General features: G+C 40.0%; 1 protein-coding gene across 1 annotated transcript in view; it reads left to right on the top strand.

Annotated features, from left to right (window-relative positions):
• Nucleotides 1–6,124, top strand: part of UNC13C (unc-13 homolog C) — a 433,277-nt gene extending 427,153 nt beyond the window's left edge. Inside the window, exon 33 of the mRNA XM_073303829.1 lies at nucleotides 5,683–6,124. Within this exon, the coding sequence (XP_073159930.1) occupies nucleotides 5,683–5,698 (16 nt within the window). The 3' untranslated portion in view covers nucleotides 5,699–6,124. The remainder of the gene's footprint in view (nucleotides 1–5,682) is intronic.
• Nucleotides 6,125–21,190: the final 15,066 nt, after the last annotated feature.

The following is a 21,190-nucleotide window of genomic DNA, read 5'->3' as shown; positions in this document are numbered from 1 at the left end:
ATTGCAAGCCCATTAGCAAGAATTTTTAATGAATCTGTAAATTCAGGGGTTGTACCATATGATTGGAGAATTGCTAACATAGTTCCTATTTTTAAGAAAGGGAAAAAAAGTGATCCAAGTAATTATAGGCCTGTTAGTTTGACATCTGTAGTATGCAAGGTCTTGGAAAAAATTTTGAAGGAGAAGGTAGTTAAGGACATTGAAGTCAATGGTAAATGGGACAAAATACAACATGGTTTTACAAAAGGTAGATCGTGCCAAACCAACCTGATTTCCTTCTTTGAGAGAGTAACAGATTTTTTAGATAAAGGAAATGCAGTGGATCTAATTTATTTAGATTTTAGTAAGGCGTTTGATACTGTGCCACATGGGGAATTATTATTTAAATTGGATAAGATGGGCATCAATAGGAAAATTGAAAGGTGGATAGGGAATTGGTTAAAGGGGAGACTACAACGGGTCCTACTGAAAGGTGAACTGTCAAGTTGGAGGGAGGTTACCAGTGGAGTTCCTCAAGGATCAGTTTTGGGACCAATCTTATTTAATCTTTTTATTACTGACCTGGGCACAAAAAGTGGGAGTGTGCTAATAAAGTTTGCAGATGATACAAAGCTGGGAGGTATTGCTAATTTAGAGAAGGACAGGGATACCCTACAGGAGGATCTGGATGACCTTGTAAACTGGAGTAATAGGAATAGGATGAAATTTAATAGTGAGAAGTGTAAGGTCATGCATTTAGGGATTAATAACAAGAATTTTAGTTATAAGCTAGGGACGCATCAACTAGAAGTAACGGAGGAGGAAAAGGACCTTGGAGTATTGGTTGATCATAGGTTGACTATGAGCTGCCAATGTGATATGGCTGTGAAAAAAGCTAATGTCGTCTTGGGATGCATCAGGAGAGGTATTTCCAGTAGGGATAAGGAGGTTTTAGTACCGTTATATAAGGCACTGATGAGACCTCACCTGGAATACTGTGTGCAGTTCTGGTCTCCCATGTTTAAGAAGGATGAATTCAAACTGGAACAGGTACAGAGAAGGGCTACTAGGATGATCCGAGGAATGGAAAACTTGTCTTATGAAAGGAGACTCAGGGAGCTTGGCTTGTTTAGCCTAACTAAAAGAAGGTTGAGGGGAGATATGATTGCTCTCTATAAATATATCAGAGGGATAAATACCAGAGAGGGAGAGGAATTATTTAAACTCAATACCAATGTGGACACAAGAACAAATGGATATAAACTGGCCACTAGGAAATTTAGATTAGAAATTAGACGAAGGTTTCTAACCATCAGAGGAGTGAAGTTTTGGAATAGCCTTCCGAGGGAAGTAGTGGGGGCAAAAGATCTATCTTGCTTTAAGATTAAACTCGATAAGTTTATGGAGGAGATGGTATGATGGGATAACATGGTTTTGGTAATTAAATATTCATGGTAAATAGGCCCAATGGACTGTGATGGGTTTTTAGATGGGGTAAGATCCAAGTTACCCGGGAAAGAATTTTCTGTAGTATCTGGCTGATGAATCTTGCCCATATGCTCAGGGTTTAGCTGATCGCCATATTTGGGGTCGGGAAGGAATTTTCCTCCAGGGCAGATTGGAAGGCCCTGGAGGTTTTTCGCCTTCCTCTGTAGCATGGGGCACGGGTCACTTGCTGGAGGATTCTCTGCTCCTTGAGGTCTTCAAACTACAATTTGAGGACTTCAATAGCACAGATATAGGTGTGAGGTCTTTTTTAGGAGTGGTGGGTGAAATTCTGTGGCCTGCATTGTGCAGGAGGTCAGACTAGATGATCATAATGGTCCCTTCTGACCTAAATATCTATGAATCTATAAAAGATTATATTAATAGCTAAAAATACTCAGGTCACACAGTGGAAACTGGAACAGTGTCTTCCCAAAACTTAAAGGGATATGATCAGGTAGTTAAAATCAAAAGTCAACCAGTGAAAAAGTACTCAGAGTGCTGTCAATTGTTTTGCTTAATCATTAAGAGCAAAGTCAAGGAAAAAAGGAGATATTTATTAAAAATCATAAATAAAATGTTATTGGAGGGACACTGCCTTTAACGTAATTAAATTAACAAAATTACATCAGGAGTTCACAGAAAAGAATAATAAACTATTCATTTTTTTGGTTTCTCTCCGGACTATTACCAGATTCTCATACTAGCAGTGCATGCTAGTTGCTATGGAAACAAAATTTGCAGACAGACACTCAAAACGCAGTAACAATTTACCACAAACCACACCACCCTGCACTGAATACCCACTTCTTATAAACTGGTTGGGACCTAAGGGGAGGAGCATGAACAGACGTGGAAAACATGACTTTGTCATATTTACTGTGCTCAACTAAAGAACATTTGATTAATGTGGGTAGCTTCAACTTCAGTCCTACAACGTAGCTGGGTAAATAATGCAAAAAAATGTGAATATATGTTCAGATTCCATGTGCATTATAGCAAGTGAGTTTCCTGGCACAAATGTATGCGCAAACAGCACATTTTAAAGAACATTCATGGAAAGTGACATTTGAAATGAGAAGTGCTCAGATTCATGCTGGAAACCTGATTCAAAAAGATATACTTACCCACTCAGAGTAGAAATAACACCATGTGACCGAGGGCTTGTCTACACTACCACTTAAGTCGATGTTAGTTATGTCTCTCAGGGGAGTGAAAAAGCCACCCCCCCGAGTGACATAAGTTACATCAACTTAAAGCAGTGTCCTCACTGCACTATGTCGGTGGGAGACGCTCGCTCGCAGACATAGCTTCTGCCTCTCATGGAGGTGGAGTAATTATGCCAACGAGAGAGAGCGCTCTCCTGTCGGCATAGTGCATCTTCACCAGGGCAGCTGTGTCAATGTAGCGCAGCACTGTAGACTAGCCCCTACATGTCCAATCAAAACCCAGCCCACATTACAAGCTATCAAATACTCAAAACAAAACTCCTTCCAAATGACCTGAAGCCTAACAATCTTTTCAGAAAGAGAATTGAGCAAATAATTTCAAATGCAAGTAAATATGAGAAAATATTAAACCAATTTTTACTTCAATTGTACTTATGTCAATCACGAATAATTAGCACAGCTCAAAGGTTGAACAACAAGCCATAGACTAAACAAACAGTCACAGAATAATTTTGGACAATCATTTTGGTTTTAATTTTTTTTTAATCGGAAAATTCCAGCAAAAGAAGAGTTAGAAATTGGTCAAATCAAGTAAAATGTTTGGCCTCTTATTTAATTTAATTTATTTGTATTGTGGGAAAGCACCTAGAGGCCCTAGCCACACTGTGCTAGGTACATTATAAACACAAACCAAACAGACAGTCCCTGTCCCGAAGTGTTTACAATCTAAGTGCTATACTTTCTGTATTCAGGTTCGCTATGTTTACTAATATCTGACAAGGCACTCCAAGTTCCTCCTAGTAATCAAAACACTTTTACAGACTATTCCGTTCACATAATTTCTGCATTATATCATTCTTCATAAAAGGCAGTTTAGAAGAATCACCACCGCCTCACATTCCCCACAACATTAAAGCACAGAGCTAAACTACTTAATTTTATAACAAAATGAAAGTGTCATATGCCACCACTAAAACTTAGGACCACAAGTATTGTTGCATAACTAGACAGATGTCTAGTCATCATGATGACACTTCCATAATATGGAAATAAAGGGAGACATCATTACCTTTGCCAAGGATCCCAGTCTAGCTACGTAGACAGGTTCTAGAAACCTCATCATTTATAATCAGGGGGAGCATACTCCCTACCTTTGCACGCTGTTGAACATTTCAGCATTTACTCTGCTGGGTATACTTGATTAAATAGCTCCGAAACTATCAGTAAAGATATTGCTGGATAGAAAACAAAAGGAGAAGCAAACTTTGTACTGATGGTAATAAGGTGTAGAATCTGACCATCAAAGCATCTTATTAACCTATTTTTATGACACACACTTACAGCTAACTGGCATGGTTTTTAGTTGGTCCAGTGTAACCCAGATCATCCAGCTTTTCATTAAATGAAATGCCTGGTTAAACTGAAGGCCAGTCTCCTGCTTGCAATGCAAACCACTTAGTGCAACCATACTGGGCCAAGTAACCCCTTTTTCTCAGTTTTGGATGACTCTGAAAATATTCAGACTTTTGGGCTTGTAAGGTACAATAATATATAGCCTGGAACCTGCAAAGCTGCCTGCAAAATCAGAAGAACTTCAGAAAGTGGTGCATGTGTGGAATTGGGTCCTATATTTAGGTTGGCTTATTTAAGGTCACCAAAACTCTCTAAATATACTGGGCCTGACTCTCATTTGTAATTAGGCCAATTTACACCACTCGAGTGGTGTAAAGTCAAAGCTGAGCACCATAAAATGGAAACATTATTTTTACACACCCTTTAAGGCCCATTTATACTGCTAAAGCAGCATACAGCAGCGAGAATCAATCCCACTATGTTTAACTGCTCTCCAGTTTGTCATCAAGTTATCAGTGGAAGTGAATGTACAGTGGGTGCCATAACAAAATTTAAATTAAGTATCACAGTATTTCCTTCTACAATGGTGTTTGCAGTATTCCCTGTACCTGCAATGGAAAACATCAATAATACTATAGAAAATTTGATGTGTAGTCCTGTTTTTATAGCACCATTCCCAATTCCGCTCCCGTTGAATCAACAAAAATAGAATCAGGCCCTCTGAATACACATTAGCAACCTGATCCTACAATTGGATTCAAGTGGGCAGACATTGGCACTTGCATGGAATGTTGTTGAACATTCACTAAATCCTGCTGCTGGACTGAGGATACTTGAAGAGGAGAACATCAGTTATTTCCAGGCCGGCTTCCCAAGCCATGAAAGGGTGTTTCTTGACAGCAACAGTATGTACGATTCATCCTAGAGAAGATATACTTACACTAATAAAGAAACAAATTGAATCTGTCTGAATAGTAATGCATCACTCATAGCTAATGGTTAAAGACTATAACGGTAAGTGAGCATATGAACATATGAATATATACTCGCTTACCGTTATAAGCAGTATGCTAACACAGCTACTCTGATACTTGAGGAGGCTGCTCCAACTTTTGTCCCTTTGCACTCTGTGATGTTCCAGGCATTCTGTTAAATGATATTTTCCCACTTACATAGGAAGTGTTGTGCTGCAAAAAGCAACTGTCTGATAGCTGATCTTTAAGCCTCCAAGCCTAAGGTAGTGACATAGGAAATCAAATGTCAGTTATGGGATAGTTGCATCAAAAATGAGAGGGGCTTGCTAAAGTATCCACCAAACAAATAAGTGCTAATGAAAAACCACTGTGTCTTGAGCACCCATTACATGCCTGGAGATAAACATATTTCTGCATTTGGTCTGTGAGGAAAGATATACCGCAGGGGAAGGGGATATTTGTCCAGAAGGGGAGAGTGGTGTACACACAAGGCTTCTTAAAGGGATCGTTGTTGATAATATGAATTTCTAAATGGCACAGTCTGGTCAATAAAACACCGATATATATACATATATGTGTGTTTCGCTGTATTTGTTCCAATGATATGCTTTTAAACGATTACTGATATTTCACACTTGTTCAATTGAAAATGAATTTGATTGAAATATTGTGTGCTATGACTTTCCCTTGCTTTTACAATTATAACTTTTGCCTTTTTTGAGGAAGAAAAAGCCATGATTTCTTCCACTTTTGGGGGTTGAGGAAAGGACAACTGAGGACATCATTTGCATATAACAATAGCATGAAAAGAATGACTGGGTAGAGTCCATCAAAACAGAAGATTACATGGTGGAGCTCTGGTAGCTAACAAGACTTCCAACACAAATCACTAGGCTTCCATATCCTGGAGGACAAGAAGTGACTCCCTGGAGAGAAGCTTAAATCTTACTGGGGGAGGCAGACGAGAGGCAGCTATGTGACTGCATAGATCAAAAGTACAGCAATCAAGTGTGTTAGGTCAGTGATTCTCAACCAGAGATATGCGTGCCTCTGAGGGTACGCAGAGGTCTTCCGGGGGTACATCAACTCATCTAGATATTTGCCTGGTTTTATATCATAAAAAACATTAGCGAAGTCAGTACAGACTAAAATTTCATACAGATGATGACTGGTTCACACTACTCTATATACGGTATACTGAAATGTAAGTCCAATATTTATATTCCAATTGATTTATTTTGTAATTACATGATAAAAATAAGAAAGTCAGCACTTTTTCAGTAATAGTGTGCTGTGGCACTTCTGTATTTTTGTCTGATTTTCCTCAAGTAGATTTTAAGTGAGGTGAAACTTGGGAGTATGCAAGACAAATCAAACTTCTGAAAGGCATATTCTGGAAAGGTTGAGAGCCACTGTGTTAGGTGGTCCTATGAACCTAGAGAGAAAACAGGATGGAAACCAGTTGACGCTCTCCTATATGGCTGGGATGACAGATTGAAACCACAGGGCAGGGCATGGGGGGGCAGGGTCCCAGTGTGACTGGGGAGGGAAAGTGGGATTGCAAGCCAGGCACATAGCTCCATACAGCTATGGTAGAGCTGGGATGGGAGCCAGGCGAGGGGAGTCCTATGTTACTAGCGAGAGCTAAAAGGTTTAAAATTAACTTTAAACTTCCCTGTTCTCTACCCCTTCTCCCAAATCATGTAGTCAGCTGTGCCCTTCAAAGGCAGAAGAATCTCCAATATATATTTGTGATATTGTACATAAAAATTACATATCAAGGCATTCACCTGTTTGTACAAGTCAGTGTTATTCACACAGGTGCTAATTACTGTGTTTAGTATATGATTAACCCTTTCAGTCTTTGCTCATTCCATATTATGTAATAAACTACTGCATGAATAAAGGAATGCTTCCACCCAAAATAATATCCTGCAAGTCTTTTCTGGGACATTTCATTTTCAGGCTTGTCTGCAGCAATGTCTGGACTTGCTCATCTCCCAAGAAATATTTGTACCTACTTGCTGGGGGAAAGAAATCAATAAAAACTAATAAACATTGCTAACTTTTTGAAGTTTGGAAACTTTTTCTTAATTCTTGCCAACTCTTCTGGATACTCTCTCTAGCTTCACTTGGCACCATTTAACATCCTGGTTTCTGTTGTGATGGATGAACCATGATAATTACTTGGTTCCAGTAGGCACTTCTAACTGAATTACAGGTGCCTCTTGAGCATTCTCCTGGCCAAAATGGGAAAACTGTGATTCACAGGACCATATAATTATTCCCTAAACCCAGCCTTTTAAACCACAATTTGTAGACATCCCAAAGTGAGAGTAGTGGATAGTATTGATACTGGGCTGGTTAAATCTTAAGGTTTTTCAAGGGATTATTGGCCAGATTCTCAGATGCCGTAAATTTGCATAGCTCCACTGAGTTAATAGGTTCATAGATACCAAGGCCAGAAGGGACCAACTAGTCTAACCTCTTACATAACACAGGCCATAGATCTTCCCAAAATGATTCCTAGAGCAGATCTTTTAGAAAAACATCCAATCTAGATTTAAAAATGGTCAGTGATAGAGAATCAACCAGAACCCTTGGTAATTTGTTACAATGATTAATTACCCTCACTGTTAAAAATTACACCTTATTTCCTCTCTAAATTTGTCTAGCTTCAACTTCCACCCACTGGATTGTGTTATACTTTTCTCTGATAGACTGAAGAGCCCATTGTTAAATATTTGTTCCCCATATAGATACTTATAGACTGTAATTAAGTCATCCCTTAATCCTCTCTTTGTTAAGATAAATAAATTGAACTCTTTAAGTCTGTCACTGAGAGACATATTTTCCAATCCTTTAATCATTTTCGTGGCTCTTCTCTGAACCCTCTCCAACTTATCAACATTCTTCCTGAATTGTGGACACCAGAAGTGGACACATACTGTATTACAGCAGCAGTCACTCCAGTGGCATATACAAAGGTAAAATAACTTCTTCTACTCTTACTCAAGATTCCCCTGTATTTGCATCCCAGCATCACATTCGCTCCTATGGCCACAGCATCACATTAGGAGCTTATGTTCAGCTGATTATTCACCATGATTCCCCAAATCTTTTTCAGAGTCACTGCTGCCCAGGTAAGAGTCCCCCATCCAGTAAGCATAACCTACTTCTTTTCTCTTTACATTTAACCATATTAAAATGTGTATTGTTTGCTTGTGCCCATTTTACCAATTGATCCAGATCACTCAACATCAGTGACATGTCCTCTTCATTATTTACTACTCCCGCAATTTCTGTGTCATCTGCCAACTTTATCAGTGATGATTTTGTTTTCTTCCAAGTCATTGATAAAAATGTTAAATAATAAGGCCAAGAATCAGGTTTCAGAGTGGTAGCCGTGTTAGTCTGTATCAGCAAAAAGAACGAGGAGTACTTGTGGCATCTTAGAGACTATCAAATTTATTTGGCCATAAGCTTTCATGGGCTAAAACCCACTTTATCAGATGCATCTGAAGAAAGCTTATGCCCAAATAAATATGTTAGTCACTGTCATAACCATACAGCTAAGGGTAGCATAAAATCCCTCCTTTACCTGTAAGGGGTTAAGAAGCTCAAATAATCTGGTTGGCACCTGACAAAAAGGACCAATAAGGGAAGAAGATCCTTTCAAATCTGTGGGGGGAGGTTTTGTTTATGCTGTCTTTGTTTGTTGTTCTCTCCGGGACAGAGAGAGACCAGGGAAGGTAAAACACATCTCCTAAAACCCTACTTGAAATAAGAATCTAAGATTACAAATTGTAAATAATAGTAAGGAAATGCATTAGCTTATCTTTTGTTTTAGCTTGTGAATTTTCCCTATGCTAAGAGGGAGGTTTATTCTGGTTTTTTTAACTTTGAAGTTTTGCCTAGAGGGGAATCCTCTGTGTTTTAAATGTTATTACCCTGTAAAATTACCTTCCATCCTGATTTTACGGAGGTGTTTCTTTTACTTTTTTCTTTACAATAAAGTTCTGCTTTTAAGAACCTGATTAGTTTTTAGTGTCCTAAAAACCCAAGGGTCTGGTCTGTGCTCACCTTGTTTACCTATTTGGTTGGTATATTATTCTCAAGCCTCCCCAGGAAAGGGGGTGAAGGGGCTTGTGGGCATATTTTGGGGAAACAGGAACTTCAAGTGGTCCTGTTTCTGAATCTTTGTCTAACTCACTTGGTGGTGGCAACAGTACTGTCCAAGGACAAGGAAGAATTTGTGCCTTGGGGAAGTTTTTAACCTAAGCTGGTAGAAATAAGCTTAGGGGGTCTTTCATGCGGGTCCCTACATCTGTACCCCAGAGTTCAGAGTGGGGAGGGAACTCTGAGAGTCGCTAAGGCCAAGAATCTATCCCTACAGGACACATCTGCTCAATGACAATTCCCCATTTTCAATTACATTTTGAGACCTATCAATTAGCCTATTTTTAATCCATATTATATATGTATGTTCAGTGGTACTGTGCTAATTTACAGCCGGGAGAATCTGACCCTATATCTTGGTCCTGAGATCAGCTCAGTGCATGCAGATCCTCAGCCAATAACACAGTCTGATGGCTTAAAAATAATTAAGTGTTTTAAAAAGTTTCATGTGTAAAATAATCTATTACAAAGTGCTGTTTTACACAGGTTAAAGAAATCTTGATCCTATTATATATAATGCCCAGAGATTAACTATGTTTCTTTTTTTTAATTTATGTTTGAAATACTGTCTTACTATTAACTTGATTTAGGGCTCAAAATCGTGGCCCAGAATAACAGATATGGCAAAAGCTGTGCTTGGCACAGGACCCAATCTCTAGCTATGGCTGCCAGGTGCCTTTGATATAAACCAGAGCAGCTTCAGGCCTGCCCAGTTAGAGCAGTTTACAAAGAAACCATATGGGGACCAAGGATCTGGTCCACTGACTGAAATGAACATGCACACATTTGCCAAATGCAAAAGAATAAAGTTAGCTGGTGAAGACATTGTGCTTTAAACAATGGAGAAATCACAAGCTCCCAAAAGAGAGTTACAAGAAAGTCTCCAGGTGGGTTAGCGTGGTGTAAGACATTCTCCTTGGGTCTCCCAGAACTGGCCAGTGTAGCAGAGAAACTGGGGAAGGAGCAATGCCAGGGAACACAGGGGCAGCCTCCATCAGGGAGCTTCTAGTGGTGCCTTGACCATAACTCAAAGCTTCTCCCCTTTGGTAGGACCAAGTGATAACACCATGAATTAATCCATCTTTCATCACTTTATTTAGTAGTATCTCAGGAGTATTTATAAGCCCCAGAGACCACTGATAGCTGCAGTAGATAAGCAACAGTCTCTGCTACCCAAGAGATTACAGTCTAAATAGGGTGAGAGGTGAAATGGAAGCACAGAGAGGTGACATGACTTGTCCTGCCCAAGGTCACATAGTCAGCCAGTGGCAGAACCACAAACAGAAAGCAGGTCTCCTGAACTATAGTCCCCGCCACCCCTTCCCCGCACTAGAATGAGTCTTGGAGAATGTAAAAAATATAGCTGACAAAATAACTTGGAAAAGAATCTGTAACATTTTTCAGTTCCTTGTAATGTAGCTATTGACCCTGTACACTCACACCCTTCTCCAAAGAAATTATCCACTATACCCATTATGTGACAGATCTTTCAGAGCCATTACAGTTTATCAAGTGAACTCTCACACGTTTTATATCAATATATTCTTTCTTCCTGTTTGTTTTAGAAATGACACTAAGGGGCTTGGAGCCTGTTGTGCAAAAACACAGGCACACGTGTCTTGTAAAAATCAGCTATTGAACAGTTGCAACAGCAATGGATTTCTCAAGTGAGACAACCCAGTGAGCCAGTGCACGTGAACAGAAAATCTCTAAAAGCATAATTAAAAAATACATGAAACTCCCCACCGTCACCCCTCACCATGTGGAGATATGGCAACATCCACTGCTGGAAAAACACTGCCATCACTTGTTCAATAAGGCAGATTAAAGATTTGGTGCTCCTAGTACTGTCAGCATAAACGAGGTCCTTAGGTCGAGATTGTGAGCAGTCCGTGTACAGCCATGTAGGGAGAAGCAAGAAGCTCCCCACCACTTGCACAGGGCCCTTGCACAGCAGCAGCCTCTGGGGAGCACAAGGACTCTGCTCCTGCTTCCTATGGTGAGAATGTGTCAGCAAGGTCATGCACTGCCTGTGGGGAACAATCTGTGATCAGACTGTGCTCCCTGCACGTGATAGGAACAGAATTGGGAGATATTTTACTTGGAGTTGGTGCAAGCTCCTCAGGGCTGTGGCCTCGAAGCCACAAGCCAGCTGTTACCACTACGTGCTGCATTTCACTGGCAAGCAGAACTACTTTCATTTTCTTGTCCTGTCCTATTCTACTCCCCGAGTTAAGACAAAATGTTCCTTCTCTCAATAATTACTTCAGGGGAATTCTAGCAAGGATTAATTTGGTCCTCTGGGTGATTTTTAGTTGGCCTCCCCACTCTTTGTCCTGGAGTAGTGTTTGAATTTGAATATTTGGATCCTGCATTTTGTATGCTTTGGGTTTATTGTGACAAAAAAGTAAGTAATTTATCACATGGGGTCAACCCAGAAACAGGTTGCAGCTGAACAGTTTGCAGACTCTGAGGATTTCCCTAAATAACAAGTCTATCCAAGATGCAGCAGCACTAACCAGGTGGAACATTGTGCTGGGGAGCTGGGACAAACAGCAGTGATTGGCACCAACATGCTAATCTGTACCCAGATGACAATCTTAAATCAATACACTCTTAAGGGCACTCTTCTTTTCCTATGCAATTTGTGGATAGAAACCCCGGTGTCACATTCAGCTTCCATGGTAACTGGACCAATATAAAATTGAGTTTTTAAAAGTCTCATTCTCCACCTAACCAGTCTGACATTGGAGGCTCAATATTACAGGTGCCACTAAAATGAATTAGAGTCAGTAGCAAAAGTGAGCTTAACTCCTACCAAATATGCTCTATAATGTTTAATAGCTCATATAATTGCAGTGCATTCTCTCTCTGCTGCAGAGAATTTCATTTCTGATGAGGGGATATTCTACAAGCGGAAGAAATTAGAACAAAAAATTAGTTTACATTTAATAACCATTCATATTCCCATCAACTGGATATGGTGAAAGCTATAGCTTTGAATGTACACAAGTCAGTGTCACACAAGTTTCTATAAGTAGAGCTAAGTGAATAATCTGTAGTGAATAATTTACCAGATGAACAGTCTCTTTTTCCTTCAAATAATCTATTGTGACAAAGTTCCTCCTCTGCCTTGGTGGGTCCTGTGCTTATTGGAGGATTTTCTCACCTCAGAGGTTCACGGCAGCCCTCAGTTTGGCCACTTTTGTGGCTCAAATCTGCTATTCACTCAATTAGCCTCATCGCTGGCCAGCATGGGGAAAGGAAGAAGAACAATCCCGCAGTCTCTGCTGATCCACTTAGTGGATTGGGAAACAGGCCAGAGACCTTCCTCTCTAGTGGAACCCACAGTCCAGTTCAACTCCTCCGGTATCAAGTAGGGAGTTGGAGGGATGGGGGGAACCCGGGCCCGCCCTCTACTCTGGGTTCCAGCCCAGTGGCTCCTGTAACAGCTGCGTGACAGCTACAACTCCCTGGGCTACTTCCCCATGGCCTCCTGCCAACACCTTCTTTATTCTCACCACAGGACCTGCCTCCTGATGTCTGATAATGCTTGTACTTCTCAGTCTTCCAGTAGTACGTCTTCTCACTCTCAGCTTCTTGCGCCTCTTGCTCCCAGCTCCTCGCAAGCACACCACAAACTGAAGTGAGCTCCTTTTTAAACCCAGGTGCCCTGATTAGCCTGCCTGTGTTAATTGATTCTAGCTGCTTCTTGATTGGCTGCAGATGTTCTAATCAGCCTGACTGCCTTAATTGTTTCCAAAATGTTCCTGATTGTCCTGGAACCTTCCCTGTTACCTTACCCAGGGAAAAGGGACTTACTTAACCTGGGGCTAATATATCTGCCTTCTATCTCTCTCCTGTAGCCATCTGGCCTGACCCTGTCACACTATAAACATCCTGAAATTGCAGCAAATGCAGTTATTTGCAACAGTTAGCCAAATAATCTATGGGATTAATTCTGTAAGTAGAACATTAAGGAGCAGAATGGATTATAGAGCAATGTCTGAAACCCGACTGAATGCCAAGACTCCTCCAAAATCATGAGAGAGACCTAGAAATCATAAACAGGGATATTTAACAACACAGAAGAGGAAGGTTGACTTGGAAAGATTCTGGCATTACTTGTTTAAAACAGACTCCAGGAAATTACACACACGTAAACTCAATTTGACAGTTAAGAGATATTTGAAACAATCATCACATGCAAAACGGGAAACTACTCAGAAAGATGTGATTGACTGAGGAGAATTAGAATAGGTCAATACAATGGCTAACAATACGGTGCGCGGGGGGGAGAGAATTGAAGAACTACAAACAACAACAACAAAAATGTTTGGCCCAACTCCTGAGAGGTCAGATGGATTCGGTGTTCAGCACCCATCAGGATGTGGCATTTAAGGCCTGATCCTACTCTCACTGAAATTAATGGAAACCTCCCACTGTTTTCAGTTAATGCTAAATCAAGCCCTTAATATGTCTCTTTGTGTTCCCACAGCTAAAGCAAGGCAAGTAAGGAAATTCCAGAGGCTTTTATCATTCTCTCTTCCACCACCACAAGCTTTCAACTAGAAGTCTGCTTTCAGAGCAGCAGTTAATTAGGAATTACAAAATACTATTGTACTTGGGTAACATGGGTACCATTTGATTTTTACATACAGTATAGAATAATCAGAACAACCCAAGAAATAAGCTCAATGACCAGCAAAAAATCCCCAAACAAATTCAGCACAAGGGCATTGTCTTGTCACCAGTGAAAAGTAAAAGGTAACTTTGGAGGCTTGTGGTCTAAGAGTGGGCATGTTTGGGAAGCTTGGAATCTCCCCATTCCACCAGCCATGCATCAGAGATCCAGACATCTATTCTCTAGTTCTGTGCCTGCTTGAGATGAACTTAGTTTATCCTAAATTCACGGAGCCAGTGCTCCATGGAAAGCCCACTATAGCCGACAAGGGTAGAGAAGCCACTAGGTGCCATCTCCACATTCCCTCCACAGCCAGGCTTTGCACCAGTCCTCAGTACTCCAGCAAGGTGAGAAACCCACATACAAGGCATGGAGGGGCAGCAACCCCTATCCAAGTGTGATGGATTAGGTCACAGAGACCCCCTTGGGACTGCCACCTGATGTGCTAAAACTACCTCTGAGCCAGTTTTCCCTGCCAGCTTGGGACTTCAGAACCCTGTCTTGTTGAGCCAGACATGCTAGCCTGCTGCAAACACAGACCCAGGTCTAAACCATGTCCCCAAAAGCTGCAGGCTTTAACTGAAAACCACTTAGCAGGTACTCCTGTCTCCTGCACCCAGACACCCAGCTCCCAATAGGGTCCAAACCCCAAATAAATCCATTTTACTCTGTATAAAGCTTATACAAGGTAAACTCATAAATTGTCTGCCCTCTATAACACTGATAGAGAGATATGCACAGCTGTTTGCTCCCTCAGGTATGAATTACTTAATCTGGGTTAATTAATAAGCAAAAGTTATTTTATTAGGTGTAAAAAGTCAGATTTAAGTGATTTCAAGTAATAACAGACAGAAAAAAGTAAATTACCAAGCAAAATAAAACAAAAACACGCAAGTCTAAGCCTAATACAGTAGAGAACTAAATGCAGGTAAATCTCACTCTCAGAGATGTTCCAATAAGCTTCTTTCACAGACTAGACTACTTCCTAGTCTGGGCCCAATCTTTTCATCTGGTACAGTTCTTGTTAGCTCCAGCTCAGGTGGTAACTAGGGGATTTCTCATGACTGGAGCCTCCTTTGTTCTGTTTCACCCTCTTATATAGATTTGGCACAAGGCGGGAATCTTGTATCTCTCTGGGTCCCCACCCCTCCTTCTAAATGGAAAAGCATCAGGTTTAAGATGGATTCCAGTACCGGGTGACATGGTCACATGTCCTGTGAGGCCCCAAGTCTTCATTCTTCCTGGCCTGACTCACAGGAAGGCTTGCAAGTAAACAGAGCCATTTACAACCAATTGTCTTAGTTGATGGGAGCCATCAAGATTCCAAACCACCACTAATGGCCCACACTTTGCATAATTACAATAAGACCACAGCATTATATTTTATATTTCTAGTTTCAGATACAAGAATGATACATTCATACAAATAGGATGACCACACTCAGTAAATTATAAGCTTTGTATTGTTTCAGAGTAGCAGCCATGTTAGTCTGTATCCGCAAAAAGAAAAGGAGTACTTGTGGCACCTTAGAGACTAACAAATTCATTTAAGCATAAGCTTTTGTGAGCTACAGCTACAGCTCACTTCATCGGACGCTTTGTAATGATACCTTACAAGAGACCTTTTGCATATTCCACTTATATTATATTCACACTCATTAGCATATTTTCATAAAATCATATGGAGTTCAACATCACACCAAGTTCCAAGGTTAGACGAGCAGCGGTGAAAGTGTTACACCACAGACCTATGTTGTTGGTGAGATGGATTCTGTGCTCCCACCCCACACTTAGGCTTTGTGTTGGGGAAGGGGGATATTTATCTGGGATTAAAACGTTAATGATAATGCTCATTACAGTAGTACCTAGGAACCAATCATGATCAGGGTCCCACTGGTCTAGGCACTGTTCAAACACAGAATAGTAGATGGTTCCTGACTCAAATATTTTACAAACTAAACACACACACACACACACACACAGTACCAGCTCTGGAGAAATCTAGAGAAGTTACTCAAAATCAAATGTTTCTAAAGCACAAATTTAAAAAAACAAAAAAAACCCCACCAACCTTGTTAAATTTCTGCCTTGTGCATTGAAAACGAGTCTGTACTTAAAATACATTTTAAAAAGTATAATCAGATAACAGCTATTTGACTAGTAATGATACTGACCTTGAATTAAACTCAGTCTTGAAAGAATTTCCTACATGGATTTTAGAAGGCATCTACTTTTAGAAACGGTCTGGTGAGAGCAGATTTATGTCCTGCGATATGTAGACCATTAAGAAAAAAAGGCTTATTGAAAGGAATAAGTGACCAATGTAATTTCACTCCTCAATGTGATTACTTTTGTCATCCAATTATAGGCAAGAAAACACTCACAATGGGATTTATAACCTGTACAATAGAGGGATGATCTCTGTGAACCAGTGTCCTTGAGGCAGGAACATGGGTAGAAACTCAGAGGCCTTAAAACAAGAATTAGAGAACATAAAAATAAAGGCAAAGACTGGTGAGTCAAAGTCCCCTTTGCCCTCTTTTAAAATGATATAATTTTAAATCATATTTGGACCACATTTTTCTGCACATTTGTAATATCTATATATATAAATAAATAAATAAAAATAAAATCAGGTTTCCTTTGCCAGAGAATCAGGATCTGAAAGTGGTTTAATAGCTGAGAAGAGAAGAGTTATTGATCATTTTTATTGAGCTAGAAATCACTTGGGATTTTTTTCTTTACATTGTTTCTAGCTATGTGGAATTAGGGTGAAATTTACGCCATGCTGGGAGAGAATATATGTCCTATGCAACATTTACTTCCCTCTTGAACTTTGCTAAATTAAAAATTTGCCATTTCCTTCTGTATTTTGTCCAACAGTTATAGACCTGATCCAGAATCCATTGACTTAAATGGGCTTTTGATTAGCCCCTATAAGAAAAGATAAGACAAACATGATTACAATAAAAGCAGGTATCTCAGAACACAAGGACAGTTTGCAGACTACAAGTAGGTTCCTTTACATATAATCTGACCATCACTATTGGTATGTGTGTCATCCCAGGAATGCTACTCAAACTATCCTCCCACGACTCAAGGGATGTAACAACATCAGCGTCCACACTGACATCAGCACTTGAGGTGCCAGTTTTTTAGTTTATATTTCTCTTGGGAGTGACAGCAACAACAGATTTGTGACTAAACATTCAGTAAGCCAGTGTTTACTAGTCACGATTTCAGGAATGGTAATAATATTTAGCGCCCACACTGTTTCAAAGCCCACATCCCCTTCTCAGGTAGGCAAATGTTACTGTGCTTGTTTTACACATGCAAAAATTGAGGAAGACAGAATGAACCACAGTATCCCTCTATTAGCCAGTCTGTAGTACTCTGAATAACGAATGTAAAATTGTTGGACTCCAAGTAATTTTATTTTAAAAATTACTACAAATATTTAGTCCAGAGAAACAAGAAATGGTAAACTAGCTCTTACTAATTGTTCTTCTGGCTGCCAAATCCGGGGAAATCAAATAAAAAAAAGACTCCCACTAGTTTGGTCACAGGGGTTCTTTTACATACCTTAGGAGACACCAGCAAGAGCAGGCAAAATAATCACAATCACTCATCGTGGCTATTTTATTGTTTAAAAGGAAAAGAAAAGAAAGCTGTAAACAAAACACAAACAATCAAACACAAATGACAACCTGGTTCCATCCATCATTATCATCTCTTCTGTATGTCTCTTCGTAGAGAGCTTCTAACAGAGGTTACACCCTGGAGAGTGAACCCCCCTTTGGTGGAGCACTTTTCTCTTGGTAAATTGAGACAAAGGTATTGTTTCCCCAAAATTATTGTGAATCAATTCTTTAGTAGCTATTTAGCTAATTAAGAATGTTTATAAATGTGCAAAATAATTTTGTTTAAGAGCAGGTGGATCCTGTTGATTATTAATAAATAACCAGCCATTTATAGTTGGGCACAGTGAGTAATCTTAACTAAACACTATGAAATCAAATAAAATATTTAAATCAGTTACTTCAAAGAAGCCATTTAAGGAGCTGTTTTAAGACAGACCAATTACAAATATTAATCATTTTAAATCCAATTAAATCCTACTGTTTCTCTTTTTAACAATGTTTAGCCCTCGTCTCCTCTTCAGGAATACATGGTCTACTTGGTGTTTTATAAGGAGAAACTGTTAGTATTTTAGGTTACAACAGCATTTTCATATCCCTATAAAATCTTTACAAGTTTAAATGTAATCTGTTGGCAGTGTTTTAGTTAACTTTCTGTCACCAATCCATGTTGAATCTTTGGGAGGTTTTCCTTGGGTTGGTTTCTTCTGGAGTCTTCTGAGTTCTTCTGTGTTCTTAGCTGCCTTTAGAAGCTTGTTTGCAGAGATTGACAGGATGAGTTGATGAGTGCTTGCTGTTAAGCAGGGTGGCAGAAGGGATGAGTGTGTAAGGGGTGCTTACTTCCGTTTTTTATACTCGTCCCTTTTCTATTTCCATGAAATTATAGGAAAACAGATGTCTTTCAGGTTTGTTTAGATTCAAACTTGGTTGGTATCTCTCTTTCTTTGGCTTAGTAACTTCATGGGTTGACCTTAGGAGCCTCTTCATCTTATGAAATGTAATTTGTTAAAGTGTATATGCATTATGATTGTAATTCTTTAACAGTTAAATTTCCTTTGTTTTTGTGGCAGAAGATTCTCAAAACTCTCACTTCAAGGAGATTCTCTCTTTTTACTCAGTCCATTTCCTGAGCTGGTCCCTTCAATTATATTAGAATTCAACATGTAGTGAAATTCTGTTTTCAAAAAATTCACACACTCCTACTCTTAACATGAAAAATTTTAGTTCTTCAAACAGTCTTTTAAACTAAACAACTCTTAGAAGACCTTTAGCTTAAATTGTGGATTGTACATGATAATTTTGGAAAAATGATTTTCTTGTCTTCTTGAATAGCGAGAGTTACTTGAGCACAGCCAGTGATTAATTTCCAATTAACATAAATATTCTATTCTTCAATGGTTTCTTACAGTAGTAATTAGTTTAGCAAGTTTATTAGATTTCAGGTTGGTATTTTACTTACATAGCAATGATATTGGGAGGTTTGCATTTAGCTAGCATATTTGCAAGTATGCACTTCATAAAGGTGTTTGCCATTTCGACATTTAAGAAATAAACAAAAGGTTTATCATACTTATCACAGGGAAGTTTTTCGGGTTTCTTCATCACTTGTACATAAAGTGGAAGCAAAGCTGGAAGTCTAGAGGATAGAACACTTGACTGGGATGCCTAAAATGTGCCACTGCTCTGCTGGATAACGTTAGACAAATTTCTTCACCTCTTTGTATCTGTTTCCCCTCTATAAAATGGGGATAATGACCTCTTTTGTAAAGCATTTGCAGATCTAGTGAAGAAAAGCACTACATGAAAGTGCTAGGTATTATGCATTATAAAATGCATAGTGGCTGGTCCATTCTTTGTGCACTACCTATGCTACCAACAACAGCCACTTGAATTTTGAGGGCATCTTCCAGGTCAGGAAAAATATCAGGAAAAGACATAGGATGCTGGGGTGTAAAACTAAACACAAAGCAGGAATGAATAAAAGTTCATCTCCCAAAATTAATGCAGTTTCCATAATAACACAAAGGGACAGGAAGCCCTAGCCTTGTGTGGGAAAATATACTACAGACAGTACAAAACCAGAGCCTAAGTGTGCTGCTATGAAGTAACTAAGTGTCACCAGTGTTCCCTCTAATTTTTTACCTCCATGTGTGGAATGAATTTTGTTATGTACACCAGTATGGAGGTGATGTGTGATGAGGGTGGGGCCGAGGGATTCGGAGTGTGCGAGGGGGCTCAGGGTTGGGGCAGAGGGTTGGAGTGCAGGGGTGAGGGCTCTGGGGTGGGGATCAGGGGTTCATGGTGTGGAAGAGGGCTCAGGGCTGGGGCAGAGGGTTGAGGTGGGGCGGGGGTGAGGGCTCCAGCTGGGGGTGCAAGCTCTGGGGTGTGGCCAGGGATGAGGGGCTTGGGATGCAGGCTGCCCCAGGGCTGTGAGGGGGAGAAAGGATTCCCCCTAGCCCTCTCTCGCTGCAGCAGCCCGGAGCCGGGGGAGAGGCATCTCTCCCCAGCTGCAGCAGCACCGAGTCCGGGGCCGGGGGAGAGGTGCCTCTCCCTGGCAGCAGCAGCTCCAAGGCTGAGGCCGGGGCCAGGGGAGAGGCGCCTGTCCAGTCCGGGTCCCTGTGGCCCTTGATAGACTGTTGCGCAGCCACACAGCTTACAGGAAATTTAGGTGTGCACCAATAAAAGGTACAGAGGAAAATATGCAGCAAAGTGTCTTGACACCAAGTAAAATACCTTCTAAAACAAAGAAGCCAAATATATGTGAAGATAATGAATAAGACACAACACTAGGGAAAATTATGAAGGCCATAAAAGAAAACAATCATTCCAAATGAATCTGTGTACTCTCAATGGAAACATAAGCTAAAAAGAATGAAAAGACAAATGCTGACAGTGTGACAACAAATCTTCCTCTATAGCACTCTGACAAAAAATAAGTACAGAGGGGGCAACCTGGGGAAAAACCAAAAGGAATTACCCAGATGTCTATAAAATAGAGCTAGAGACAAAGCATCCACAGTTTGCATACATAAATAGTAGAAAATTAAGGATGGGTAAATATTACCTCTGCTAAGAGGAACACTAGCTATAACAATGGAGATCATCAGGAAAACAAAACATCTGGTGCAAAGGTCTATGGCCTGTGTTATTCAGGAGGTCAGACTAGATGTTCTCAATGCTCCCTTCTGGCCTTGGAATCTATGACCATGCAACTGATACTGAAATAATTTGAAGAAAGCCCTTTAAAACAAAAGCATTTACTGAATATATTAGAGGAAGAGAAGGATTTGAGACTGATAGAATCATCACAAAAACAACTGACTAGTTTATAAAAATACCTCAGATTATTTCAGAAAATTAACAGATGGACTTAAATGAGGAATTTTATCATAGAAAACCTGATTGGGTTAAGCAGATAATGTTAGGAAATGCAGTAAGCCAAGTCCTGCCCTGATCTACACTCCCAATGAAGTCAATGAGGTTGCAAGGAATGTACTTGGGGACAGGACTCGGACCAATAATTTTTACTTCTATTCTATAATTGATCAACTACTATGTTTAGCAGGTGAGACAGCTGTTTACATGGAGCATAGAGCTCTAGAATTGGTGACTGCAGGTTGTTACCACACCTTAAATTAAAATGCCAAAGTAGAGCAGTACAGTTCAACCTATTTCAACGGAAGACTGTAAGAAAATGAGGTGCATCTTTATTTCACACTTATATTGGTT

This window comes from Lepidochelys kempii, chromosome 10 (assembly GCF_965140285.1).
Source record: "Lepidochelys kempii isolate rLepKem1 chromosome 10, rLepKem1.hap1, whole genome shotgun sequence".
NCBI classification, from domain to species: domain Eukaryota; kingdom Metazoa; phylum Chordata; order Testudines; family Cheloniidae; genus Lepidochelys; species Lepidochelys kempii.
This window is presented reverse-complemented; position numbering and strand designations above follow the sequence as displayed.